Source organism: Chiroxiphia lanceolata, chromosome 13 (assembly GCF_009829145.1).
Source record: "Chiroxiphia lanceolata isolate bChiLan1 chromosome 13, bChiLan1.pri, whole genome shotgun sequence".
Lineage (NCBI taxonomy): Eukaryota > Metazoa > Chordata > Aves > Passeriformes > Pipridae > Chiroxiphia > Chiroxiphia lanceolata.
This window is the reverse complement of record NC_045649.1, coordinates 12,120,144-12,147,350: the sequence shown is the minus strand read 5'-3', so window position 1 is coordinate 12,147,350 and position 27,207 is coordinate 12,120,144. Positions and strand designations below refer to the sequence as shown.

The 27,207-nt window shown below is 38.2% G+C and overlaps 1 protein-coding gene across 7 annotated transcripts in view; it reads left to right on the top strand.

Annotated features, from left to right (window-relative positions):
* TOX3 (TOX high mobility group box family member 3) overlaps positions 1 to 22,809 on the top strand; it is a 78,113-nt gene extending 55,304 nt beyond the window's left edge. For 4 of the 7 annotated variants that reach the window (XM_032701488.1, XM_032701490.1, XM_032701493.1 and 1 more), the window contains exons 3-7: positions 1,020 to 1,274; positions 16,237 to 16,506; positions 17,631 to 17,858; positions 19,160 to 19,240; positions 20,954 to 22,809. In XM_032701488.1, the coding sequence (XP_032557379.1) occupies positions 1,020 to 1,274; positions 16,237 to 16,506; positions 17,631 to 17,858; positions 19,160 to 19,240; positions 20,954 to 21,691 (1,572 nt within the window). In that variant the 3' untranslated portion in view covers positions 21,692 to 22,809. The remainder of the gene's footprint in view (positions 1 to 1,019; positions 1,275 to 16,236; positions 16,507 to 17,630; positions 17,859 to 19,159; positions 19,241 to 20,953) is intronic. The other 3 variants (XM_032701489.1, XM_032701491.1, XM_032701494.1) reach the window with 1 other exon arrangement.
* Positions 22,810 to 27,207: the final 4,398 nt, after the last annotated feature.

Sequence of the window (27,207 nt, the reverse complement as noted above, 5' to 3'; positions counted from 1 at the left end):
CTTCCCCCTCCAACTTGAATTGTGAACTAATGCAAACAAACAAATCCCAGAGCAGCCTTGCATGTCCAGAACAAGACAAGAGTGCCTATTTTAGGATTGCCAACTGCCCAATTTCATCAAGACAGCCCTGATTTCGGTACATTTAAAATGGCCTAATTTCAAGCACTGAATTTCTATTATTAAGTAGCAGTGGACCTGAAATAATATATGAAAGTTCATTTAACTCTCAAAAAATTTGAATAAGCGTAGCTCATTTGTTTCCCAAATAAAAGTCAGCAATGTTGAAGCCAGATACAGACTCTACTTGAATAAAGATTATCTTTGACAGACACATGCACACGTACAAACATGCACAAACCCTGAAGATAACTGGCAGTAAATGTTTTGCTCAAGGCATCTTAACAGGTGTTTAGTTCATAACAAACCTACTGTTCAAACAAAGCTGGCTTGCTTCAGAAAGCACTGGAAGCTGCTGTAATCACCCTCACGCTTTTATATGTTTCTCCTCCAAATTACAACCCATGTTTAAAAGGCTTAATTGTATTTTGGGAATGGAAAAGAAATGAAGACCAGGATGATAATATTTCATGTTTGTTAGTGGGTAAAGGGAGACAAAAGATGTGAAATGGTCAGTGCTGAATTCTGTGTGTGCTACAAAATCGTCAGTGTTTTATGAAGCATGAGAGTAATGTAAGCTGTTTGTGCCATTTTACTAACATATCAATAAAGTGGCAGTTTGTTATACAGCCAAATCCAGTGTAGCTGATATTCGGACTAACAACAGACAGATGTTGCTAATTAAATACACATTAAAAAACTGTTAATACTGATACTGCATTAAAACCATATGATAATGAGACTTAAATCTTTAATTGGAATGATCCACAAACCCCTTCAGCATATTAAACTTAAAAGTTTTGTTGCTTATAGAACAAACCAAGATTTGGACTGTGGGTGTGGAGGTGATTGCTGAGCTCAGTGTGCCCTAACGTGGTTTGCCTTGTCCTGTCCTTTTCTAGCAGACGTTCCATACGCCGAGCCTTGGGGACGAGGAGTTTGAAATCCCACCCATTACCCCCCCACCTGAGTCAGACCCTGCACTGGGGATGGCAGATATACTGCTGCCCTTTCAGGGCCTTGGTGACCAGCTGCCTGCACAAGGAAATGAATTTACACCTCAGTTCCCCCCCCAGAGCTTGGATCTTCCCTCTATTACAATATCCCGAAATCTCGTGGAGCAAGACGGTGTCATCCACAGCAATGGATTGCATATGGTAGGTGCGGTTCTTTGTGTGTTCCCGTTGCCTAATATTGTCTGTCAAATGTAGATTTGTGTCATCTCTCAGTTTTCACTGACCTCTCAGAAGATGTGTATGATTTCTGGGGAGCCTGACCAAGCCTTTGCCAGCGCTCTGTATCATGTGCTGCAGGCGTGTTGTGTATGAACAGTGACACGTGTCGTCAGTGGTACACGGCAAACAATGATATACTATTACTCAGTTCCCTAAGGCAGTTGGCAAATGGTTAAGGGTTTAATATTGGTGGATTCAGCAAGATAAACATAGTTGTTAATGTGCAGTGCAGTACTATACTCTGAGTGAACAGATCTCCTGTGAAGAAGCAATCAGGGTTTATAAACAAAGAATTTTCATTTTGGGCACCACTAACACCCCATGTGCATCCTAAGTGCTCCTAAAATTCAAAAATGTGCTATACAGTTGACACTGGCATCAAGAATTGAAAGGCCATTGGGTTGGCCAGGGTGAACTACAGCATGTAGAGTGAGTTGCTTGTCTGTATTTGAAGTGTAGGACCCACATCTGAGCGCCAACATTAAATCTTGAAAGTGCAGTATTGAGAGTAGCTCAGAACAAGATTGGGACACAGATCCAGCCAGCAGGAAAAAACCATGTATTTCCCTATATTCTATCCACTAAATCTTTATAAATGAAAATTGATTTTTATTTTTTTTAACTCAGAAATGATTGGGATGTATTACCCTGATCATACTCAGAAATACAGGGCCATAAAAAGACTTTCTGTCCAGTGCTCTTGTTGGCCACAGAGGCTGGGGCAGGGTGGTATTCTGTTCCTGGGCTGTTTCTGGGCCCTCCAGAATGGGGAGGGATGATCTGGGTGTGAAGGGCTGGGTGACAGTGACAGGCTTATTCCAGTGTTAATCAGAGCAATCAAAACCAGGAATGTATGAAGTTCCCTCCAGAACCTACACACACTGTAGGGCTCTGATCTCCATGGGAGGGTACACGGGGCAGTTTCCACTTTCTCGCTGTGTTTCGTTTTCAGCTTTGGGGGATCTCCCATTGTGGGTTTCTGAGGGCTTTGTGCAGTAACATTCACACTCCCAGTGATGAGACACAGCTGTGAGCCAGTTTATCCTACTCAGCACTTTAGACTGAGTGGTTACAATTAGAATTAGCTTCTGTATTGCATCTTGAAGAGTGAGTGAATGTTTAGCTTGAACAGATATTTTACATCAACCATATTTTTTTCTGATTAGCTATTTTATATAGGACCTTTTGCTAAACTTGGTGTAGTGAAAACACATTATTTACAGCTGGACTGTAATAAAGGTCATGTTGTTATGTTGTGATTTCATGTAAATCTTCTTTTTTATTTTTCTGGCAAGTGAAAATTAGTTAAAGATTTACAAACCAACACGCAGCAAATATTTCTCTGTAATTCTACAGGCTGATGACTTCATGGCAAGTTTTAATATTTCTTTGGAGGTCATGCAGGGTAGCTAGCACTAATGCAGAGTGAACCACAAACTGCCCACTCCTGAGGAGGTACAGAATTCCATCGTTCTGTGGATCCAAAACAGGGTCTCCCTAAAACAGGCCGTGAAGGACATGGTACTTGTTTTAGATCCCATTTTGCTTGAGATTCTGTTTGCACTGGACATGTAGGGTGACTTCTAATGATCGGATTAACAAAACCTGAGAGTTAGGAATGTTGTGCCTGAAAACAAAAGTAATGGAGCGTGTGTACCCTGAAGACAGTGAAAGTTGCTCAGAAATGTATAATAAATATTGTGGGCTGGATCAGTGTTGTGTTACATGTACGAGTATCCTCTCAGTGTTACCAAGTGGTTTGTAACCTGACCCAGTTTTGCCCTGTTAATTTTGCATCCTTTCACTGAATGTGATTCTTCCATGAGTAAATGATGTCACCTTAACAGTTCCAACCAGAGGAGGCCTCCTGGTTAGATATCTCCTTGCTCACCTCTTCTTGCACCGAATGGGAGGCTTTACATCTTTGCCTTTTTCCTCAACTGTGCAATGTAGAAATTAATGGCATAGTTTACACTGACTCCATTGGTAAGGATTTGTTCCCATACAGGTTGAGGAGCTCTTGCCTTCTTACTGCAGTAGTCCAGTGGTATATTTTAGGGTGATTGCCAGTTCAAAGCTGTGGATTGGGAACGTGTGTGCAGTTTTGCTGCAGAGAATTGATGAGAAATTGTGTGATTTGATATGGAGGAGCCACATAGGGAGGTTTATGTGTCAGACACTTCCCCACGACTGCTTGATTTGTTTCATACTGTGAGATGGAGTGGCCCCTGCCATTGTATTCTAGTTAGTAGTCTTTTCCTAGTCTGCTCATAAATGCTGGGTAGTTTCATGAAGTTTAAACATATTAACAGAGGGTCCTTGCCTAGGTTTCCCCTGAACTCACATAGCTCTCATTAGTACTCAAATTTTTCAGCAATTAATCTGTATTTAGAAAATAAAAAACGAAAACATGATATCATATGTTATGTGAAAAATATGCAGTTTATTAAAATGCTAAATATTTATTAATAATATTAGAATTCATCTTTAAATTAGACATTTCATGAATTACCTTGCCTTGGAGCTATAAAAACTTTATTGCAGCAATAAAAAAATGTAAAGGAGGCATTTTGACTATGAAATTTCATTTCATGGTCAATTGAATTTACTATATCTGAAAGAACTAAAGATGGGGTTGTAAAATAATTATGATGTTCGTATACACTTACAGAACAATGTTCTTATCCAGCGATACCAGGATAGTCTTATTTAAGCGCTGTATTAATAGTGTATTGCTAATCACTAAAGCTTCTTGAGCTGAATACAAACTTAAATTATTTTAATAGTAACTGCGTTGAGTTTATTGCTTATCTTGTGAAGCATTAGAGAGCTTTACTGTAAGCAATATTTAATTTAGGTAAATGTAGTCTTACCCTGTTGCGAAGCCTGGTAGGAGAATTTCACCTTGAAGAAATGTCACGAGATTTTAAATCAGAAACGTTGAAAAAATAAAATGTGCTCGGACAGAATTATGATTAATACTGTGTGTCTTTGGCTTTTTTCTGTGTACTACCTGACATGTTCACCTATAAACTTGAATGCAGAATCGCCAGAGGCATGGTTAAAAATAGGTTATGTCAAGGTTTTCCTATGTCTCCCTTAGGGTATGGAGTTGGCTAGCTACCTCATAATGCCTCTGCAAGTATCTCACATATTTCCCACAGGAAGACCAAAAAAAGGAAAAGAAAAGAAAAAAAAAAGTCATTCTTTTTTTAACATATTCTTTGTGTATTATTATATTGAAAATATCATTCATGGGGCAAGAAAGGTATTTATTCTCAGCATAAATGTGACCTAGCAATTACTAAAGATTTTATTGGTGAGTTAACCATTGTTTCTACTATTAAGGTATACATATTATGAAAAGAATGACAATTTGTCACAATCCTGATTAACTTCATTATTATTGGCAACAAACACAATACAATTATCTTTACAGCATTTTTTAACGTTTAGAAACAGGCAGCAGCAACAAAAAGAGGAGATAAAACGGAGGCATTTTGATTAATTTTAATATTTTAATAATATGCAAATAAAATTCTAATGTTCAAAAAGGAGTCACTGCAAAATGGAGTGTTGATGTACATTTGACTTCAAAGAATGCATGGATTTACATGATGCAAATATTATCCCTATAAATACTTGAATATAAATAAGCAGAAATCAACAGCTATATCCTCATTAAAAATCAACCCCCAATATTTTATATTAATGCTCTCTTTTCTGTTGAGCTGCCCATAGAAAAATTATTTTAATCTGGAAACTGTGGCAATTCTATAAAACTACAAGTTGTGCTCCTGAGGGTTCCTTTTTTTAACACCTCTCTCTAATCTGCCCAGCCTGCTGAGTAGCATTGACATCAGTAGTACATCAATTTCAGAAAGTGGATTATTTTTACTAGACAGCTATTGTGACATATTGGGTCAGTCATAAATGAAAGATATTCATGCAAGCATGCAATACTTGTAATGAAGTCTCACTCTGACCTTCTGTATGATTGATTCTGTAATTTAGTTTTCTCAGGCAGTGCCTGAAATGAAATGAAATCATGTTGAACAAGTTTTGAATACCCACAGTGCACCAGGAGAAGAAAAATCTGCAGCCCCAGAGGCTTGAGGGAGAGCAGCTGAACGATTTATCTCCATGCTATTATAGCCTTTGCCAGCATTCAACATTTCTTTTTTTTTTTTTTTTCTTATTTGGCTTAAGTACTTAATTCTGCAGGTAGCTGTAAATGGGAAAATAAAATGCTGTTCAGATTTAAAATGACAGGACAGGAGTATGTGCAGGGGACTGATAAAATATCTTGAATAGAACTGACCTTTCATGTAGCTGAAAGTTACTGGGGGATTCATCCTCATAATTACCATATAGATTATTTTTATTTCTTTCCTGCAATGAAACATTTCAGAGAGCAGTAGTGCTGATTGAATGAAAATTGAACTTGTTAACATTCTTTTCAGCTTAGCCTGTTGTACATAACAGAAGGTTAGCTTTGATGAATTTCAAAATTCTCTTTCTGATATCTAAGAAACAGACAGTAAAATAATTGTCTCTTTTCAGTCTGATTTTTCCTTTTATTCAAAAACGTACAGATGTTACAAAACCAGACTGATAGTTTTATATATATTGCTTCCTATATTACTTATGCTGCTAGAGAAAATATGTTTCCTATTTGATGAAGATTTGAGCCTGTTTATATTTTATAATTGTTGCAGTGCTGCCAGTTGCAGTCAGGATTCTGCACAGATAAGGCTAATTCATAGTGGAATATGCTCATCTTTAATTACATTACTCCTTAGGAGTGGCAATGTGCTCAAATCAAAGACGGGATGGTGACTATTGCTTTTATTTAAAGAAGAGACTTTTTAAGAGACTTTTAAAATAAACATCTCAACAATGTGACTTTAAAGAGATGAGTTGTAAATTTGAGCTTATTAAAGGCTATATACAAAATAAATATTATTGTTTCAGAAAAGTGGTATCTTTTACTTACAGCTCTAAGTATTTTTAGTAGTTTATATTCCCAATTTACTAATTAACTTTAATAGATTAACAGGAGATTGCAAGACTAAAAGCTAAAAGGGTTGCTTTAAAATTGGCAAAAGATAGTTATTTGACTACTCACCTGACTAGGTGTCTCTCATTTACATGTTTTATTTTCCTTTATAAAGAAACTTATTTCTACATCTCTCTTTTAATACCCAGTCAGTAATCTCCTATCTAGAGAGAATGGAGTAGGTTTCCATTAATAAAATGTTATAACAACATTGTTTAATGTGTTGTAGATGAACCAGTTATTTCATGGGTCATTAATGTGTTTAACGCCTGGAATGGTCTATTAAAACAAGCCCTTGTTATTGTTATGAATGTGTTTATTTTCATCTTTGATAAAAAATATACAACAAATTTCAGAAGTTTATAGTCATTAATTTATAAGAGGAGCAACTAATCTTACTAGAAAAAGAGGTTCTCTTAGTGTTTTCTTATTTCTATTTTTTCTTCGATTGCTGTGGTGGATTGCTAAGCTCAGGCTTTAAATCAACAACGTTAGTCTGGTTTGTATTGGCCTTTCCAGCACAAATGGCAGCTGTTACCACTGCTGGTTTTAATAACTTGTGGTACCGGGAAAAATACATCTCAAGTAACACTCAATTAAAGGATGATCTGGTGGCTCAGATCAGTGACATTTGGGCATATACAGAACAAGCTGGACACTCTAAAATGAGATTTTTAGGACTCAGTTGGGAGCTCCAACTGAGCTGAGCTGTGACATAGGTTGGAGCTTTGCTTTTGAACTTCCAAGTCTTTAACAGAGTAAGTTTGAGGTTTTTTTTGGTTTGATTTGGTTTGGTGTGTAATAAACTGTTTTATTTTACACCTGATGATGCAGTTGTGCATTTTGTAGTTACCTTTCAGAGCATGTGTGTGCACAGCTGAAGGGGCCTTGGGGGCAGGTGGATGATGGCTGAGAGCCCTGGAGGCAGCAGTGGCTTTGGCACAGGGGCTCCATGTTCTGACTTTGACCTGACATGAAGATGGTGTTAGCCTGATCATGTACTAAATAACAGTGTGAAGATTTTCATACCCTCAGTGACATTGTAATACTCAGTGTGGATAATATATTTACTTTCCTGAAAGATGTGCTCTTCCCTCCTTGGTTATTGGTACAGACAGGATTGGCCATCTGTTAATGAGCTGCTGTGGTTGGAAAGGGAAATGTATTCTGCTGTTCTTAGAAGCAGGCAACTCATAGTAACTGCTAAAAAGGACCTGTCCATTGCAAAGTGGCAGCAGTTACCAAAGGCACCTGTCTGAATAGCAGGCACTGCTGCAACTAAAAATATAATAATAAAAAAATGAAGCCGGTAGGTTATTGCCTGTATGGATACATGAGGGACTTCTGCATGAAAGAAGAGAAGCAGTGCAACATTGGCAGAACAGTCTGGAGGAAAAGACTGTAACTATTTTATATTAAGAAGTACCTAAATCAAGACCCATCAGCTCCAGAAAATATTGTGAGGTGCCATATGAATATGGAGAAAATGAGAAAAGCTGAATGGGAGCAGAAGCAGAGTCTCTGATATTCCTGAGAACTGAGCTCACAAGGACCTTGGATGTGTATGACTGTGGACACCAGCTGTGCATTAAGCCAGGGCCATGGCTTTAAGCTATTCCTCCTGAGTTTAAACTCTCAAATCAGGTGCTGCTTTCTTAAGCCAGACAAATGAGGCATATGCTGCAGCTGGTCTGAATATGTTGTACCTGGCCAAAGGCTTTGTTGGGTCCAGCCACTCCTGCTCTTGTGAAATTTGAAAACTTCCTTTGAAATTCCTGCCATTCTCTGCTGTTACCACCCATGTTTCCCCTTGGACAGCTTACCCAATACTCAGCTTCCACTTCAAGTTCTCAAGTGATGAAGAAATGTGGAGTCTCTTTAGAGTTTTAAATTATTCTTTGTTGTCAGGTAGCAGGAAGAAAAACATACCTGGGTCTGGTAATACAAAACATAATGAGACCTACTTTTCTGATTTGCTTTAGAAACAAACAACAGGCAAAGAAAATGCATAGAAAAGAAAAATCCCCCAAAACACAAAGTACCCCTGAACATAACCACCAACACTTGCAGCAATTTTTAAACATACAAATGCCATGTAGCCCCCAAGTCTGTCCCCCTGCAATCCTTGCACAATTCTTGTTACCTTTGATAATCTTTGTTAGTTGTCATGCTCCCTTGCAGTCTCTCCCCATGTTACTGCATAATAAGGACCTTTGAAGTCTGCCTTTGATTTGGGAGCTGAAGCACCTGAAGTTGCAGAGGTTGTAACAAAACTGCTAACAGCATTTATCTGACATTCTGGGGCTTAATTTCAACTATCCAGGATTTGTTTGCAATGTGTCTTCACTGTTTGCATACAGCAGACCTAAGCTTGTACTGCTAATTTGGAGAGAAGCTCCTCATGCCAAGAGACTCATCAGATCAGAGCCCAGATCTGTGATCTGAGTCACACATGTATTGTGATCATGCTGCTGGGTACCTTGTCCAAAAGGAGTGTGATTCAATATGCTTTAAAGTATGGTAGATGTTTGGGAAGAAAAGAGTGGAGAATCTGTTCTTAAATGCTTCTATAAAATAGTGCAAAGATTAAACTATAAAGCAGTTATCAATTAGGTTGGCAGCAGCCACTGTGGATGGGTGGAGGGCTATCACCAGCCTGTCCTGTGGTTGTCTGCAAGAACAGAAGGACTCAGTAGCAACTGAGGCAGCCAAAAAGTGTCACCTCTTCAGCCTGCTTTGGGGATTGAGTGAGGAATCTGCGGGGTCACAGAAAAGTAACAGGGTAGGAACAGAGTTCCCAAAGAGAAAACACTCCATGCCAGGGTGGTGGGGCATCTCCAGTAAGAACTGTAAGCATTTCAGAGAAGAGTCTTTGCCCGTTAGTTTGGCAGCTGTGTGATTTTGGCCTGGCTGTGAGTTTTCAGTACTTCTTCACCACATAATGCAGCGTTTTATTGGAGATTCACAGCTAACATGCTGTGAATGAGCTGGTTCCAGCAGAGGCTGCAGCCTCATGTTGCAGAGGTAGCGAGTCCTGGGACCTGGAGCTGTATTGGTCCAGCAGGTACCTGGACTGGTTGGCGCTGTCCCTGGGCACTTTTCAGTTTGGAATCACATCTCTGAGATGGTGTTGCACTGCCTGGTGGCAGTGTGCTCCTACTGCTTAATCCCTGAATGTGCTTCCATAGAAGAAGCTGTTTTCATTTGTGGTTTGATAGTCTCACATCACACCTACTACCCCCATAAGTGGTGTAAGGAAAGTTAATGAAATATGCCTTAAACAAGCCCTCAGTGGTGAAAATTGTTGCAGAAAACACCAGTGCCTGTGCACAAAGCACAAAGGGACAAAATTTCACTTCTGGCCTTGGGCAGGCAGATAAAACTGATGTTTTTCACTGCAATGCTGTTGTGGCCCATTATGGAACAAGTGAATACCTGGGCAAGTGCAAGAAGTGGGGTCACAAATAGGATGCTTGATTTTGGGGGTACTTGTCTTGTACAACCCACAGAACAGACCTCCAACAACCATCAAATTAAGACCTGAGCATTAAGACCTGAGCATACACGATGGCAAAACCACATCTATTCTCCTCTCCCATGCTAACGAGGGAGTGAAAGTCACTCCCACCTTTGCTTCCCAAGCAAGTAAGGGACTGTACAAAGTGACTCAGAGAGTGAAGAGGGTGGCACCCACCGCCAAATGCCCTGGACACTGAAGGACCAACTGGACAGCGGTAACTATCTTCTACTTGCACTGTCTCTCTCCTTGTTCCTCTCTCTCTTTACCCTATACAATTAATTTGCAAACTAAAGTTGGCATCTGGTCTCATTTGCACCTTGATTTGGGCAGAGGACTTTATTTAACATCTGTGCAATCTGAACAAGCATCAGGCTGTCTGCTGGGAAGGGAGGACTGTGCTGCACGGGGGAGGATGAGGAACACTGGCCATTCAAGGAGGCCCTGCAAGCCTGGTTGCAGACCAGACCACAAAGAAAAGGAAGGAACAGTAAATCAGAAAGATTCCAACAAAACATGTTAAATTAACGTGGAGATTGCAGCTGTATGAGGGCATTCTGTCACATAAGAAGGAAATTAATTTCTAGAGACACCTGAGGGTGCCAGAACAAAAGATAGTTCCTCAGTTTTGAGGAACCAGTCAATGGCCACTCATGTTTGTTGGTTTTGGTTTTTGGTTTGTTTTTTTTTTTCCTTTTCATATCCCTTCTGAGGCTTATGTGTGAACAGAAGAGAGTAGTGCAACTGGGGGAGCCCAGAGACCAAGAAGTTGCATATTCTTCATGTTCTTCAGGCAGCAGAATGTGTGTGAGCGTCCTGTCACCAACTCATCTCTTAGATCTGGAGACATTTATTTTTTTTTTTAGGAATCAACATGTACTGTTTGTTGTAGACTGTATTTGGGAATCAAATGGGGTAAGGTTTACTTTTCTACAGAGACATGAAGTAGAACATTGGAGTTTTCTCATTGCCAGTGAAAAGAAGCTGCTGCTTGTAGGATCTTCTGATAACTACATTTTGACAGATCTATTAGTGATGGCGATATCTGTGGAGGGGAGAGGAAGGACAACTCTTCAGTGGTGGCAGTATCAAGTGCAACTGTTTTGTAGTAAGTAAGGATTTAATCTCTGACAGAGAAAAGCATCCTGTTAGTTTGATTTGTTTTGATTGGCAGTGAGTTCCAATCCTGTAAAAATTTAGATTAATGGATTCTTTTATCTATACTTTACTTGTGGAGAAAAAGAGTATTGAGGATTTCTTCTAGAGATATGCTGACTTGCCTAAAAGTAAAGGGAGTAATTTACAGTCAGGGACAACAGAGGATTTCACTCTTTACATTGCAGTACATTCACTTCAACTTAAATATATCCTTTAAAATATTACATCAGCTTATGTTATATTGACAGTGATGAATTTCCTCAGGCAATAGAATATATAATGGCTTAAGTCATCTTCTGAAACCAGGGCACAGTGAGCATAACCATAAGTGTTAGGTTTTGCTTAGTTATTGCTTAGTTATTTTGGTTGGCAGATTTCTCTCTTCCCTTAAACTAACTCATGCAGTGTAGGGTCAGATCCCAGCCTTACTTCCTCCTATAGGCACTTCCATGGGCTCAGTCCTGATACAGCTAGAATCTTCCTGGAGGTGTTGCCTATTTAAATGGTGGAAGGCTGTAGACATTGATTTTAGTCAAGATTTCAGTATTGCTCAAAATGTTCTAAAAAGTAATTTCCTAGTTATATTTTTAATTATCTTGTTGAATGTTCCCAGAGATTAAAATTGTATCAGGGTAGAAGTTCAGGATAAAACTATAGTATGGAAATGATTCTTAAAATACAGAGTAGTTAAGTGGAAATTAGGGCATCTCTCAATGTAATGGCTGGATGCATTTATCTGTCAAAATAAATACTGTTTACAAGGTTTACTAAGTACTGGATGCTTAATGAGTTGCTAACAGAAGAATGAACTTATCTTTTATTGCTGTAATTTTTTCCCTTGGTACTCAAGGGTATGTTGAAAAACACCTTTGATAATACTGTATAAAGTGTGGGAGTTTACACATTCCTTTTCTTAAGTCTCTTTGCTCTGTTGTTTGCTTTCCAGTGTCTGTTCATGAATGGGTATTTTATCAATTTTAAATTAGTTATTATTTTACAAATCGAAGTAAAACAAGCTATATATTTGTCATATGCCATGAAACATGTGTCCTCTCAACTAAATATGACTTCTCTGGCATGATGGTCTAAATAGATTAGAACAGTTGAAAGTAGGATAGTTTGATGTACAGATATCCTTAAGGTTCCTTTGATGAGGCCTTCTATGCACCAAATGCTGAATGTCTTTATAATGTGTGCCAGACTGGTAAGAGCTGTGCAAGGGAGTGAGCCTAGATACAATTACCGTAAAGATGTTTTGAGAAGGGAAAACATTTTGGACCATATTTTGCTTTTTTTCTAATCCATGTATATAATTAGAATCATAGAATCGTAAAATGATTAGGGTTGGAAGGAACCTTAAAGCTCATCTAATTCCAGCTCTCCCTGCCATGGGCAGGAAACCTTCCACTAGACCAGACTCCATCCAGACTGGTCTTGAGCTCTTCTGGGCAACCTGTTCCAGTGCCTCACCACCCTCACATTAAATAATTTCTTCCTAATATCTAATCCAACCCTACTCACTTTCATTTAGGAGTCATTAACCCCTTGCCCTGTAGCTGAAGAGGCCAGAGAGGTGACTGGTTCTGAAGTTCCCCTCAATAAAATGTCTCTGTACCTTAATTTTTTTGTAGCACTCATAGGATGACAACAGAAAGGTCTGAGTCAAAGTCATTCCAGTCTGCAGAGAATTACACAAGCTATTTCTCTTTGGTTTTTGGTTTCACACATAATGTCCTTGTTTGATTGTCATGCTGAGTAAACCAGTGGTTGAGCTTTGCCTGACTTGTGTTAAGATCACCAGGTTTTGCGTAACTTCAGTCTAAGACTGTAAAGCAGATCAGGCTTAATCAAAACTTGATACTGTCTGCTTGAGAAGTTCATGAATTTTTGTCAGAACTAATCTGTCATTTTTGCTTAATGTTACCAAAAATCCTGAATGCTCATAATACTGGCATATCACTTTTACTTCTGGTTAAGTTTATGTAAAAGAGCTTGTGATATTCTCTAAAATTCTCCCAGGATTCTCAGTGGATTATTTTTGGAGACATGAGTTTTTCAATTTCATATAGTAACATAATTAAGATGTCATGTGGATGCTTCAGTGCACTTGCATTTCCATGCATGCTTCTGATATAGGATGATTTTTGTTGTTAAATGTTTCTTTGATAAACATTTCGAGCATGATGAAATGCCACTGATCCTTTCGGTTTGTTATTGGTGTTTGGTACTATCAGGGAAAAAATAAGAGTTAAGATAATTGATGGAAATTTTTGGTTTTTGATTATAAGTCCCTCTTTAGAAAATTTTTGTTTGCTCAGGAGCTATATAAAAATATAAGTGTTGCTATCCACTAGCTTCTTGCTACCTTCTTGCTACTTGCCAAACCATTGTACAAACAGAAAAAATGGTTTATACTTCCTTGTCTGAAAGCTCTTTCATAGTACCATAGGTTGTTGAGGCCCACAACACTGTATACCCAAGTAAAATGAAATTCCCATTCTTTTCTTTTTTTTTTTTAAGTGCAGGAAATACAATGTTAGTTGTTTTCATACACACATATAATGTGTGTTACACACATATAATGTAAATTATAAGGGATTGGAAATTTTATGAAACATTTTCTTTTATATAATATGTCTTATCAGTTTGGTGCTAAATAGAGTTTAAAAATATTGTTGTTGTCACTTCTAGCTTTTACTGAAGTTTTTAAGATTAAAAAAAATGGCTCAAGAAATTAGGAAAAAATACAGAAAAGAAAAACTGAAATTAAATAAGTGGATGTAAAAAACCACAGAAGCATCAAATAGTATCAGAAAAAGGGACAGTTAAGAATTCATGGGCTTGTGTATAAAATTAGATTCTGGGTCAGTGCAAGTCAAGAGAATTTAGTCTCAATAAAATCATAGATGCAACCAAAATGACAAGACGTGGAGTAAATGGTTTGTAACCCATGTCATCACATTTTGTTGCCTCAGTGTAGAGGCCAGAAAGGCCTGTATTGTGTAGCAATAGAAGGAGAACAAAAGCCACCCTTTTAGGGTAGAACACCTCCAAGGAAGTACTGTCTGCACAATAATGAAGAAAGTTAATTTTTACGGGAGAAGGTTATTCTGATGATCTTCAGCTTTGCTGAAAAAACCATCAGAATTACTGCCATAAACTCATGTCTGTAAAATAAAATGATTGGAGTAATGGGCAGAGAGTGATATCGTTTTACAAAAGACTTTGAATAACTTCCAGATGCCACTGCCAATACAAGTCACAGTCAAAATGACCCTGTAGTTAACGGTAGTAAATTTTCACAGAAAGGTGCCCTGAAGCAAATGTGTATTTCAGCCAATAAGTCTGATGTTTTGATCTTTCTGTATCAAGTACTCTACTTTTGGCACACGCACTCATCTCTAAGGAACTACAGTCCTTCACTGAAAATATTAAAAGAATTCAAGAAGTAGGGAAAGCAGTGTGGTGTGGTATGGCATGGGTTATAAGCCAAGCTGGCAATGGCTTGGAAAGCATGGGGAAAATGAGGGTGAGCCCTAGTGCTTAGGATCAGGATCATGAGTTTGTGAGGTTAACTTTATCTGTACTGGATCCAGGTGCAACACTATGTGTACTTTTATGCTAAAGAAGGATTTTTTTTTCTGTATAGGCTTCAGCAGAAAGACACATGAATGTCAAATTCAGAATTAATATGATTTATTGCTCTAGGGAAGCAGTGTGCTGCAGCACTTGTGTGTAAAGATGGATGAGGCGGGGTGTGCACCTTCTCTAACACATGTATGGCTTCCTTGTATTGCCATGCTTGTCCCAGGCAAGGAAAGGCTTCCAGGAGCACAGAAACACTGCCTCTGTTGAGGGCAGAATTGTAAAAAGTAAGAGGAAAGTCACTGGAGTTAAACTTACCTCCATGCTGACACAGATTTTTGAAAACTGATTTGGGCTTATCCATACTTAATAAGAGAGCACCAGGAAGGTCAGACTCTGTTGTGGAAGTCCGGTGGGCTGTACTCCAGGCTCCCACAATTGCTGTTTTGTTCTGTGTCATTTCATTAAGGAGCATTGCACCTGCTACTAATTGCAGTGTAGGTTATTAATAATGAAAGAGTTTTCAAAATCTAATTTATTTCTCATGTTTCTGGCTGTTCAAACAATGACTGTGGATTAATCAGGTTGCTGAATCAATTTGTGAGCTATTTATTCTCTTATTAACTTTGGAAAAAAAAAATCTTCTTTTCTGTTTAAATGTTCCTTCATTGTGTATTGATCCATGTGTGGTTAAAAAAAAAAGAGTTTTTCATAGGAAGATTCCAGCTGACTTTACCTTCAGGGTCTTGCTTCTTTTTCTTTACAAATGTGTTAAATGCTGCACAGATGTAGGACGCAGTTTGTGCCCTCAAGAAACAGTAGAAACCAAACCATGCAAGCACTTGTGTTTCTGACACACAGAGTACAAGAAAAATAAGATCACTGGTTTGTACATCACGTGCTGATTCCTCACATGTTTGATTAAAGGTAAAAATGTGTGATTTTGTGTGGTACTTGCAAACAAGGATCTTTAGGAGTGTTTAGGGTTACTGGGCCGGTTCTCCGCGTGCTGCAGTGTCTGCACTCCAGACCTGGCAGGACAGTGTTCTGTGTTCAAAACAGCTTTAAAATCCCACTTAGACAGGACTGTTTTATACCTGCTACTACTGCTACTTGTAAGAGCTAAGAATAATTGAATGTCAGTAAAGAAAGATGCTTTTCTCTCTATGTGTATCCCCTCACCCTGCCCTGGTTTTGTTTACTTTCTGCATCTGACAGCAGTTTGTGTCTCCTCAGTTGCGATGTTTTCCCCAAATCGTCAGTCAGCCTGTTTCCCTGTTGCCTATGTGGGTACTTCTTACTGCATCAAGAGAAGATATGTTTTAAAAATAGGGAAGTTCTTGTTCCACAAACAAACAAAAACCATGAAACCCCCAAAACTCACAAGTGGGGGAAAAGGGAATTCTGGGGCAATTGTCGTAACTGTTGCTGCATTTAATTCATTAAAAATAAAGGAAGCAAACTGCATGTTGACAGTGTTGGCTTATAAGGCCATGAAAATAACTTTACTCAATACTGCTGTATGGTGACTGCTAATGACTAAATAACATTTCAATCTCTTTTAGGATCAGAGTCACACACAAGTTTCCCAGTACCGCCAGGATCACTCTCTGATTATGAGATCTATTGTCCATATGACTGATTCTGCTCATTCCGGAATTATGCCTCCGTCTCAGCTCACCACCATTAACCAGTCTCAGCTCAGTGCACAGCTGGGGCTAAATTTAGGAGGCACTAATTTACCACACACTTCTCCCTCCCCTCCTGCAAGTAAATCAGCCACTCCTTCCCCATCCAGCTCTATCAATGAAGAAGATGCAGATGAATCAAATAGAGTAAGTTATTCCATGTGCTGTAGTGAGCAAGCTTCACACTTCTGTGTGCTGTATTTCATGGATGTGGTGGTATCAGCTCAGCTGCAATGCACTCATATAAAGTACAAATGTTACAGCGTAGTGGAATATGATTAACTTGCTGGTTAGCTTCTTTACTTAATAAGTTTTCATACTTCATAATAATAAACCAAGAATAGACTTATATACACACAAACACACACACACACATATATATATATATATTTGGTCTAATTTGCTTCAGGTTTTCAGATCTGGTGAATCTCTTCACTCATCAGCTTTGGACAGTTTTGTCATTTTGGTATTCTCTGGAGTCATGTAAAACATAGATGCTTTTAGACAGAAATAAAAAAAGCATTCTTCTAACTGAAAGTTTAGCTAACTTACACTTTACTTTAAATAAATCTGTTACAAAAGGAAAATTTTATCAACAAACGAAGTACAAATGTTGTTATAGCAGTTGCTGTAACCCTGAGTGTGTTGCTGGTGAGCTCCTTGTCCCAGAGGGAAGAGGGGGCTGTTGGTGCAGTGCCAGTGCCTGGCCATAGCACGGAGCCTCCAGCACCAGGGTGTGGGGGGACACAGCCAGTGCTCACTGCAGGTGCATAGAAACTGCCAGGTTGCTGCTGCATTTTGCCTGAAAGGTGGGTTTTTTAATCCCTGACCCATGTCTAAGTTGATAATCTAAGTCTTGGAATTGGGAAATGCCTCCAAGCTCTTGTCTTTGGAGTCTCTGCTGCTGAAATTACATCCTAATGGAAAAACATAGATGGCCTATTCAAAATTTACTATGAATTAAGCAGTAATTTTTTAATACAAATTAGCATTGGGGTGTACTTTTTCAGGTCAAGCTCATAGGATTTGACTCTCTGAGCCATACTTAAAATGAATAGTAAATATTCATGCATTTAGTTCCAGTAGATCCAATGAGATCAAGCTGGGACTAAGAACTATTTAGTAGGAGAATGGCTTGCACAACAGGACTCTTGCAAATTGCATACATAGTAGCTTTCTCCATATATTATTAAGGCTGACTGTCAATAATTTTTTGTAATTAATGTGACTTAATGCATATATTGACTGTTATTGTTCTTACTGTTTCTTAGGCTACTGGAGAAAAAAGAGCTGCCCCAGATTCTGGCAAAAAGCCCAAGACTCCAAAGAAGAAGAAAAAGAAAGACCCCAATGAGCCACAAAAGCCAGTGTCAGCATATGCCCTTTTCTTCAGGGATACACAAGCTGCAATTAAAGGGCAGAACCCGAATGCTACATTTGGAGATGTTTCAAAAATAGTGGCATCGATGTGGGACAGTTTAGGAGAAGAACAAAAACAGGTAAAAAATTGATTCGGGGTTGTCTCACAAGAAGGAATATTGTAATCCTTGTAAAAAAATCCCCTTAACCTCTTCTCTGAGTAGACCATGCTATTTACTGATGTAGACTTCTACCTCTGTAGGGCTACACTGTAAGAGCCAGTAGGTAAAGTGACTGTATTTGTCTTTAAATTTTAGACAGCAGTTTGTAAAAGAGCTCAGGTGATAGTGTCCTAGACTCCTCTTAAGACCATCTTTTGATGATTCCTATTTCAAAGCTCTTGTTTGCTATTAATAAGTCAGTAAAGAAGAAGGTACAGCATATTTACCATTTTCCTTTGATCTGCCTTACGAATTTGTTACAAAGCGTGTTGATTTCCAACCTTTGAAGGCAATCCTCTGTGTCTCATTACAATGTTTATGTGTGAAATGCTATCTCCAACTCAAACTTGGTACAGAGTGATGAATTTTGTACTTCCTTGAGGATTTTTCTTCTTCTTATACACATGTAACTTTTGCATACAGATTGAAGGAGGTTAAAAAAGATATCCTTTGTTTGCCTGTTGATATTCCATTCAGCTCCCAGTAACAGTTAATAAAAGCTTCAATGGAAGAGTAGCTTCCCATATAGGATACCTTTTGGCAAGAGATGAACGGTACTTGTTTCTGAAATACATTTGGAAACTTTTGGTATGATGTAGCAGATAATAAGGAACATCATTTAAAGGTGGACTTTAAATGTATTGATGATTGAAAATAAAGATTTATTCGTTTTTGCCTATCTGTTCTTGTTTAACTCAGTATGATTCTCTCATGCTGGGCATGGGGCAAGTACAAGCTCTTTGAACCCCCTTTTCTAAACGTATACAGATGTTTTTACATGTAGGTCAGATGTTTGTTTGGGAAAAAAAAATACATAGGCATTGTATACTACTGCTGATACATTTTGGCATCCGAAATACTCAGTGTTCTAATATCCCTGTTACTTAGTGTCATTAAAATACCATTTTCTGGGGAGGTTAAGTGTGCATAGCTAGTCTTTTAAAACAGTCGACTGCTCAGACTGATATCAGACAGCAGCTTTTTGTTATTCATGATAATTGACATAAATTGTAGTGCAAGTCTCGGAAGTAGAGCTGAAATCTTGTAGCCACTTGCAAGAATATTTAGAACTTTCAAGGAAGAAAAAGCACATCTAATAGTAGAGTGTTTTCAGGGGTTTTGGCCTGTGTTTTTTGTTTCTTCACAAGTGATTTAGAGAGCATTCTGGCAAAAACATCTTAATAGTTGAAGTTGGTGAAATTGTGGTCTCTTTTTAATAGGTATATAAAAGAAAAACTGAAGCTGCCAAAAAAGAATACCTAAAGGCACTTGCTGCCTATAGAGCAAGCCTTGTTTCTAAGGTAAGCCTAATAATGCCTTCCATGTAATGTAAGTGAGCTTTTGGCAATGGTGTTTAAATATTTGGTGGTGAGGGGGGGAGATGTGCAAAATGAAAGTAGCATCCTAGGGTTCCTGTCATACAGCTCTACAAGATGTTGTGCTGCTGCTTGAACCCTGCTTAGTCTCTCCAAAAATAATTTCATCTTTCTACGTGCATATTAACAATTACCAAAAAAGACCTTTGTAAATGTACATCCTCCTTGAGCTATGGAGGCAAAGTAATGCGCTTCAGTACAAAAGCAAAATTCAGTCATGAAAAATATACTGACCTCCTTACGTTAACGTTTGCAAGCTATTTGCAGAGGTTTGTTTTTCCTCAAGTGCTGCTTCTCAAAAGACAGGCTTGCTTTGCGTGGGGCTGGAGAGCAGTTGTTGTGTGACAAAGCTTAAACATTTCTTGCAGGTGAGGGGTAAAAAATGCGTGGTGGCTCTGAATTTGGAGAGTGCTTACAAACAGACTGGCAGTGAGCCACATGGAGTATTTTAGTGGATCCTGAGTTAAAATAAAACTTGGGAAGGAAACAAAGCTCTGCTGTCTTATTTGAGAATTTACCTTTCTGGCCGGCAGCACTATCTGGGTTGTAGATCTGTTGCATCTGAATATTATAAATGAAAATATGTTTATAGACATCTAAAATACGGGTAAAACATTACCAAGATGGTTATTCCTCTAATAATATTTCATGAAGATCAATTACCAAAACATATTCAGTCACAAGAAAACAACAGAGGCTGATGATGTCTTCTAACTCCTGAGAATATTTATTTGAATGTACAACTGCAGAGCATTATTATATCATACAGAAAGTTGCTGTGTATTTTAATTAATGAATAAAAATACAACAGCAGAAATGATACACGTGTGTTTTTGAAAGCTGAAAGATTTCTTCTGCTTGTGTTAAGAAGCTGTGTTTTTCTCTTCCTTCTGGGACTTAGATAATATTCTAAAAGCATTTGGTATCACAATGCTAAGTTCAATGGCAATAGGTATTCTAAATATCTTTGAGGGATTTTATTTTACCAGTCCTAAGTTCCCTTTTCAAAACCATCAGAAATATTTGCTCCCCAAAACCCTGGGACCTGGTCTGCCAAGTAACTTGTGGGAAGACTGCAGGTGGAAATACACCTAGAGTCCAGTATTTATCTCATCTCCTCTAACTTAAAACATCCTTACTGTAGCTTTTTCATTCGAGATGATTGCTTAGAGTAGGGATGCAGCACAATGTCACATTCTAAGGTAAATGTCTAAAACATGTCAGTTAAATTCTTGGTAGTTGTACACTACCATGATAACTGGTGTGGGGGATATGCTGCTGTCTCCCAAAGAACAGGTTTTGAGGGTTTTTTTAAAACACCTAAATATAGAAAGTGTTGTGCCATTTCTACCTTTCAGCAACAAAATGTATGGGCCATCTGTGACTTCCTGGTGTTGAAAGGGCACAAGTTAGTTTTTTGTCCAAGTAAGAACTGGAGATACCATATAGGGAGACAGATAAAGAGGTGATGTAATGGATTGGTGATCAGTGATCGTTTTCAGACTGTATATTGATCTTTTCTGATAGAAAACAAAACATGATGAAGTCTCCCAGAGAAGCTGTCACTTTTATTTCCATGTAAACAGTAACAATGTTTTTTTCTGTTGAAAAGACAATTATTTTCTTTTCCAAACACAGGCTGCTGCAGAATCTGCTGAGGCCCAGACAATTCGTTCTGTTCAGCAAACGCTGGCATCCACAAATTTGTCTTCCTCCCTTATTCTGAATACTTCTCTTTCTCAACACGCGACGGTGTCGGTGTCTCCTCAAACTCTTCAACAGCCCCTTCCCCGAGCAATTGCTCCAAAACCCTTGACCATGAGACTGCCAATGAACCAGATTGTAGCTTCTGTTACCGTTGCACCAAACATGCCAACAAACATTGCAGCTCCCCTGATGAGCTCTATGGGAACAAACATGGTGGCAACGCCGTCTTCATCTCAAGTCAGTCCCTCGATGCAAAGCCAGCAGCAACATTTACAGCAGCTCCAGCAGCAACAGATGCAGCACATGCAGCAGCAGCAACTACATCAGCATCAAATGCATCAGCAAATACAACAGCAAATGCAGCAGCAGCATTTTCAGCACCACATGCAGCAACATTTGCAGCAGCAGCAGCATCTTCAGCAGCAGATTAATCAACAGCAAATGCAACAGCAGCTGCAGCACATACAGCTTCAGCAAATGCAGCAGCAGCAAATGCAGCATATGCAACACCAGTCACAGCCTTCTCCTCAGCAGCACTCTCCCGGAGCCTCGCAGATCACTTCTCCCATCCCGGCCATTGGGAGCCCTCAGCCAGCACCTCAGCAGCACCAGTCACAAATACAGTCTCAGACACAGACTCAAGTATTATCGCAGGTCAGTATTTTCTGAAGATAAATGGTCTTGCAACATGGCTTTGTGTTGATGGAGGGGGTAGGGGTAAACCATATTTGGCTGAAAACTGTAAATTGTTGATGGTAGTTATGCAGGGATGCATAACAGATCAAATGATCCTCTAAAGTGTCTATTAGATAGGCAATAAAGAACTACAATGTAGCTGTGTATCATCTTTTAGCTGACTATAAATCATTTTGTTTAAAAAAGAAAAGCTGTTTTTCATGTGATGCCTTTTTAATTTATTTAAGCTTTACCTACAATATGTGAATCAACTGGCCTAATAAATACCTGGACCTTATGACTGCAAAATGGCCTTTCAGAGTTATATGCTATAACCCTTGTTTCTCTAAAAGTGAATAATGCACTTCAAGGCAGTATGAACTCATGAAGCCCTTAAAGCACAGTTGTAACTACCTGTAAAATGATGATTGGATTTCATACAATCGTACTTGTATGACATGAGTTAGTTGATGGCATTTTTTGTCATGAAAAAATAGAGTAAATCACAGATTTTTGCCAAAGCTCTTAATTTTTTTCTCTTCTAAATGTCTTCAGAAAAACAGATGCAAGTAAGTGGACTTAAATGTTTGACCCAACCTTTCACTTCATTTCTCTAAATAAACCTGCCATAGTTTGTAAGAAAATATATATTGACATTTACCCTCTTATGTTAATTGAATTACAGAACAAATGTGAATATTATATTCTGTGTCGAAGTGATGAGTTTCAGATTTAATACACTGTATTTTTAAAAGGGAAATGCACTTAAATAAAACTGTTATTTCAGAAAGCTAAGACAAGAAATGCAAGAGTTATTAATACGCTGTAAACCCAGTAGAATATTTAAATGAAACTCCACAACCGAATAATCAATGTAAATATTTTCTTTAAAAGTTGTAAGTTTTCATATCATGTGTTGTAAAGTTTTCATAAATGAGGCTTTAATGTAAACACTGGTAACATGATTTATTAATTGCTACATTGCTTATTGTGTTTTTATGCTGTTTTATACTTTTTTATGAGTTATGATAGCAGCAATTAAGTTGTTTGTATTTTGCTTATCTAAAATAAATGCTTTTATCTTGCTATAGAATAAACACATTTCAGTAAAACTGATGAACCGTAAGTCTTTGATAGAAAAACCAGAAATATTTCCTTCTGCAAACATTTTCTTGGACGTTTTTTTAACTGCTTTGGGTTTTTATCAGACATGCTGAGTAAACAGGTACCGATCAGAGCAGAACGAGCCATTGGCTCTTGTATCCATCAGGATGCACCGATGAGGAGTCCCAGGCACCTTCTCTGGGGTATCTGCAACTTCAGGAGGAGGAAGCAGGTGGTAGAGTCACAAAGCAGTCATGGTGCCTTCCTTATGTGGATCTACAGGAGCAGGGCAGTGGACCTGTCTCTCAGCAGTTGTGTTCAGAGATGCAAATCAGCACAAACTGTGGTTTTCTCTGAGAGTTTCAGATGTGAACGCAGGTACTGCTGTGGGCTTCCCTCTGTAAACCTCCAGCTCTTGACTCGGGCTGGTCCTGAGTTCTCTGACTTTTGTTTTCTCATAGAAGTAGAACATGATGGAGGTGGGGATGGAGAGGGCAGGTGTTTTGTATGAAGGGTTTGGAGATGGTCACATCCAGTGTGTTATTAGTGCTGTTCATATATTTTTGCTCTGGACAGAAAAGAGATTCTTTGTTTTCTTCTTTCCCTTTGCCTGCAGTATCTGTGCTGTGAGTGCAGTCTGACCACTATCCCCAGTTGTCTGGCATGATTAATTACAGCATCTGTCCTGTCAGAAGCTATAATGAAGAGGTCTTGATAAAAATTGCAAATTACCATTGGCAACAATCTTAAACTGCTTATGATAAAATGAAAATTAAAAACAGCAAGTGTCAAACCTGAGCAGAATCCTAATCCTTTTTGAGGTATGGCTACCATGCTCAGACCACAACCCAAAAATAATGGAATACAGATCCCCAAAAAGTTGCAGCCAGACTTGAGGGAAGAGGTACTATACCATGTGAGTTTACTCATAAAGAATTCATCTTTCAATATTTCATCATTCTCCGGTACTCTGTTTATTATGTACAAATATTGAACAGCAAGAGATTCTAATTATAAATTTATAGATTTCTTGGAGTAGAAAAAAATCATGTATAAATTGAAGCTTTTCATAATAGGTGTTAGTTGACAGCTACCCATGCTCCTAATAGCCTTAGCATGATATCTAATAATGTCTGGGATGGAGGGTGTTTATTCCAAGAGCAAGGAAGCCTGTCTGCATCAGAAATGGCACAACAGAGGCTGGTTGGGAGAGATTTTGTGTGTGTCAGTTTTAACCAATGTTACATAACAAAGGGAACCATTTTAAAGTCATTTTTGAAACCTTTAGACAAATGTCTTCAGAAATAATTGCTAAACTGCATGTGACAGTAATTGTGTATTAGTTCTATAATTGTCATTTTGAAGACCTATGAAGTATCGTTGGAAAAATGTCACTAGTGATAAGAGTTAATTACAACTGAAGTCTGTTTTCAACTATTTGCAGCGAGAAGCAGGTGTTATTACACTCATTAAATGGTTTCATAAATCCTGGGTTTTATCACATTTGATTAAGAGCTGCTGAACTACTGATGTTCAATTCCAGGAAAAATAGTTTTAATTACTGCAGCTAAAAAAAAAATAATATTAATAATCAAGAAGGTCTTTACATTCCAAATATCAAAATTCGAATCTTGAAAAACTGGAGCATCCCTCTGCTTGCTACAAAATTATATTTTACATTACCCACAATAGCATATTGCAGAACATCTTGTGTTTCAAACTGTTCAAGTTTGTGTTCATGTTCCCTAAGTCTAAGTGAATAACTGTGCTATCATAGGTCATAAATAAAACTGTTAGTTTAAATCGCTTGATATGCAACTTATACAGGAAAAATGCAATAATCCGTATGATTTCAGTGTCGTGCATGGTTTAAAGAATGTTTTCCTTCATAGCATTTACAAGCACTTAACTGCTCCCTTCTTTTCCCAAGGTTTCAGATGCTTTATCACCCCGGTTAACCACATTCTACTTTCACATTAACCCAGGTTGACACATGATGAAAGAACATAAGGAGGTTTAATTTTTAGCTGACACAGGGTCATTAGTTTCTAACTTGGAGAAAAAAGCCTTTAAATACCTCTGTGCAACATAATCTCAATTTTATATTATCACCTGACCATTGTGGTTTGCAGGACAGATGGATTAAATATCTCAAGTTTAACCACAAGTCTTGCACTGACTCTTTTCAATGGGGATTCCTATTTGAATGGCTCCTTTTCCATTTCTCACTTCATGGAGTATTTTGCAGCACTGGACTGCATTCTAACCTTTCCCTCCCCCCTTTGTTTGGCTTTTGTTTTGCAACAGCTGTTATTATCGTTTTTGGTCAGCTGTGATTGCTGGAGGCAAAATAGGACCAGATGGTGTTTTGCTATGCATGAATGGCGAGTTAGAGGAGTTTAGATTGAATAGGCCAAGTTTGAATGGTGTCTATGCACCACCTGCCCTCTTCAGCAGCAGCACACACATCATAGGAGCATGATCTGTCTCAGACCTACTAGAATTGGATGGGAATGGAGAGCGCCTCGTTGGATTTTCTCCATATTTATTGATCTTCCATGCACTAACAGCATAATGCAGTACACAGTCAATTTGAGTTAATTGGATATGACACAGCATGTACATGTAATCTATCACCAGAGTCTCCTGGTACACTTTAGGTTTTGCTGCCACAAGAACATGCAGTATTAGCCTGCATTAATAGGCTAAGTGGATGGAAGTAAAACAGGATCATTGCAGGGTTTGATTTAACAAAATATACAATAGGTTTAAAATTATACCCTTGAAACTGCCAGAGGTGCAGTTAACTATGAACATTTCCGATTCGGTGGACTGGACCGAGTATTTTGGCAGAGAACAAAATATATGTAATTCCCATACATTTCTGCAAAGTTTGCCAGTGAAATTGAAATGAACATAGGGAGCAGCATAAATAGGGATGGGCTGGTGCTGTTCAGAAGAGTAGCAAAGAGCTACTTTGGTATCCAAAAACTTGTCAAAAAGGTAGAATTTAAATGTTACATAAATGTAAGATCTGTTGTATGCTGCATTAAGGTTGACTGAAAGACATGGACTATAGAAGAGTTGTGCCTGGACATTACAGAATAAAATGCATATGTTATGAATAATGAATAAAATATATGGCAATAATATATAATACATAAAGTACTTGAATTGTCACAGCAGTTGGATGTCTCAAAGCCTACTTAATATGTAACTGAGGGTTGCACTCATGCTCTAAGTTGGCAGGAGCTGCTCACTCAGCGTCTTTGTCTGTGGTGTCAGGTAGCCGAGTGAGCTACTTTATTATGAAAATTGCATCCAACTGAAAAAATGCTAAATATTTTCAAGTGCCTGTGGGAAAAGCTAGGTTTGTATTAAAGGATTTGGTTCTTAAAGTCACCAAGAAGTTAATGCTTCTCAGGTGCATCGGAGGGAGAGAATTTTCGATTATAATACAAAAATCTTTCAAAAGTGAATGTATTGCTTTGAACAAGCTGCTCTGACACTTCAATAGGCTATGTTGGAGATTTATAATACATTCTGTTTACCTCAGTTAAAAGCCAGAAGTGGTATTTTAAAGCGGGTTTTGTCCAAGTTTCTGCAGCATTAACATCTTCAGCCCACATACAAACCAAACTAGTGGAGAATTTTCTTATAAGGTTTGAAATTAAATTTATTTGAATCTTCTAGGTAAAAGAAATTGAACAGATAATTGTACTTGATGTGGTGTAGTTATATGGACACTTCCTACAGATATCTTTTATTCCCTTTCCTCTCTGGGAATATCTTTATGATGCAGTTCCTTTGGTCTATTATTTTCTCCAAACTGGAGTTACTATTATTTTAGCTCTGCTGCTCTAATTGTAACAGAAAGGCTTTGATCCAGCAAATCACTTTAAATGAGTGGATAATTCATGTATATAAGTAGTAATTTCATTAAAGTGACTACTTATATGCTCCATTATACAGTTGCTCAAGTACTTTCATAGATCAGGGGTCTAATTGCAAAATATTGTATTTGTTTACCAAACAGTTCCAAGTATTGATAATAAGAATAATCAGAACCTAAAAGTAATACAGTCTATCTTACATTTTTGGCACTTTCTTTTATTAAATTCTATTCTGAACAGGTCACAGGTTTCATTTTCAAGTACAGGTATCTAACAGTGCTGGTTCAATGACTGTGAATCATCATAAATGTGTAAAGAATAAACCTGATGGTGAATTGTATTTGCAGTCATTTAAATGGGCTGCTTCTGTGCACAGGTCTGAAAACCTCTACCTGGATCAGCAGTCACAGCTCTTGACTGAGCAGATGCCTTAACCAAATATTTGTATTTACAAAACAGAGAGGTAAATGCAGGCAAACAAAGCACCAGGATACCTGCTGGCAATATTTGTGA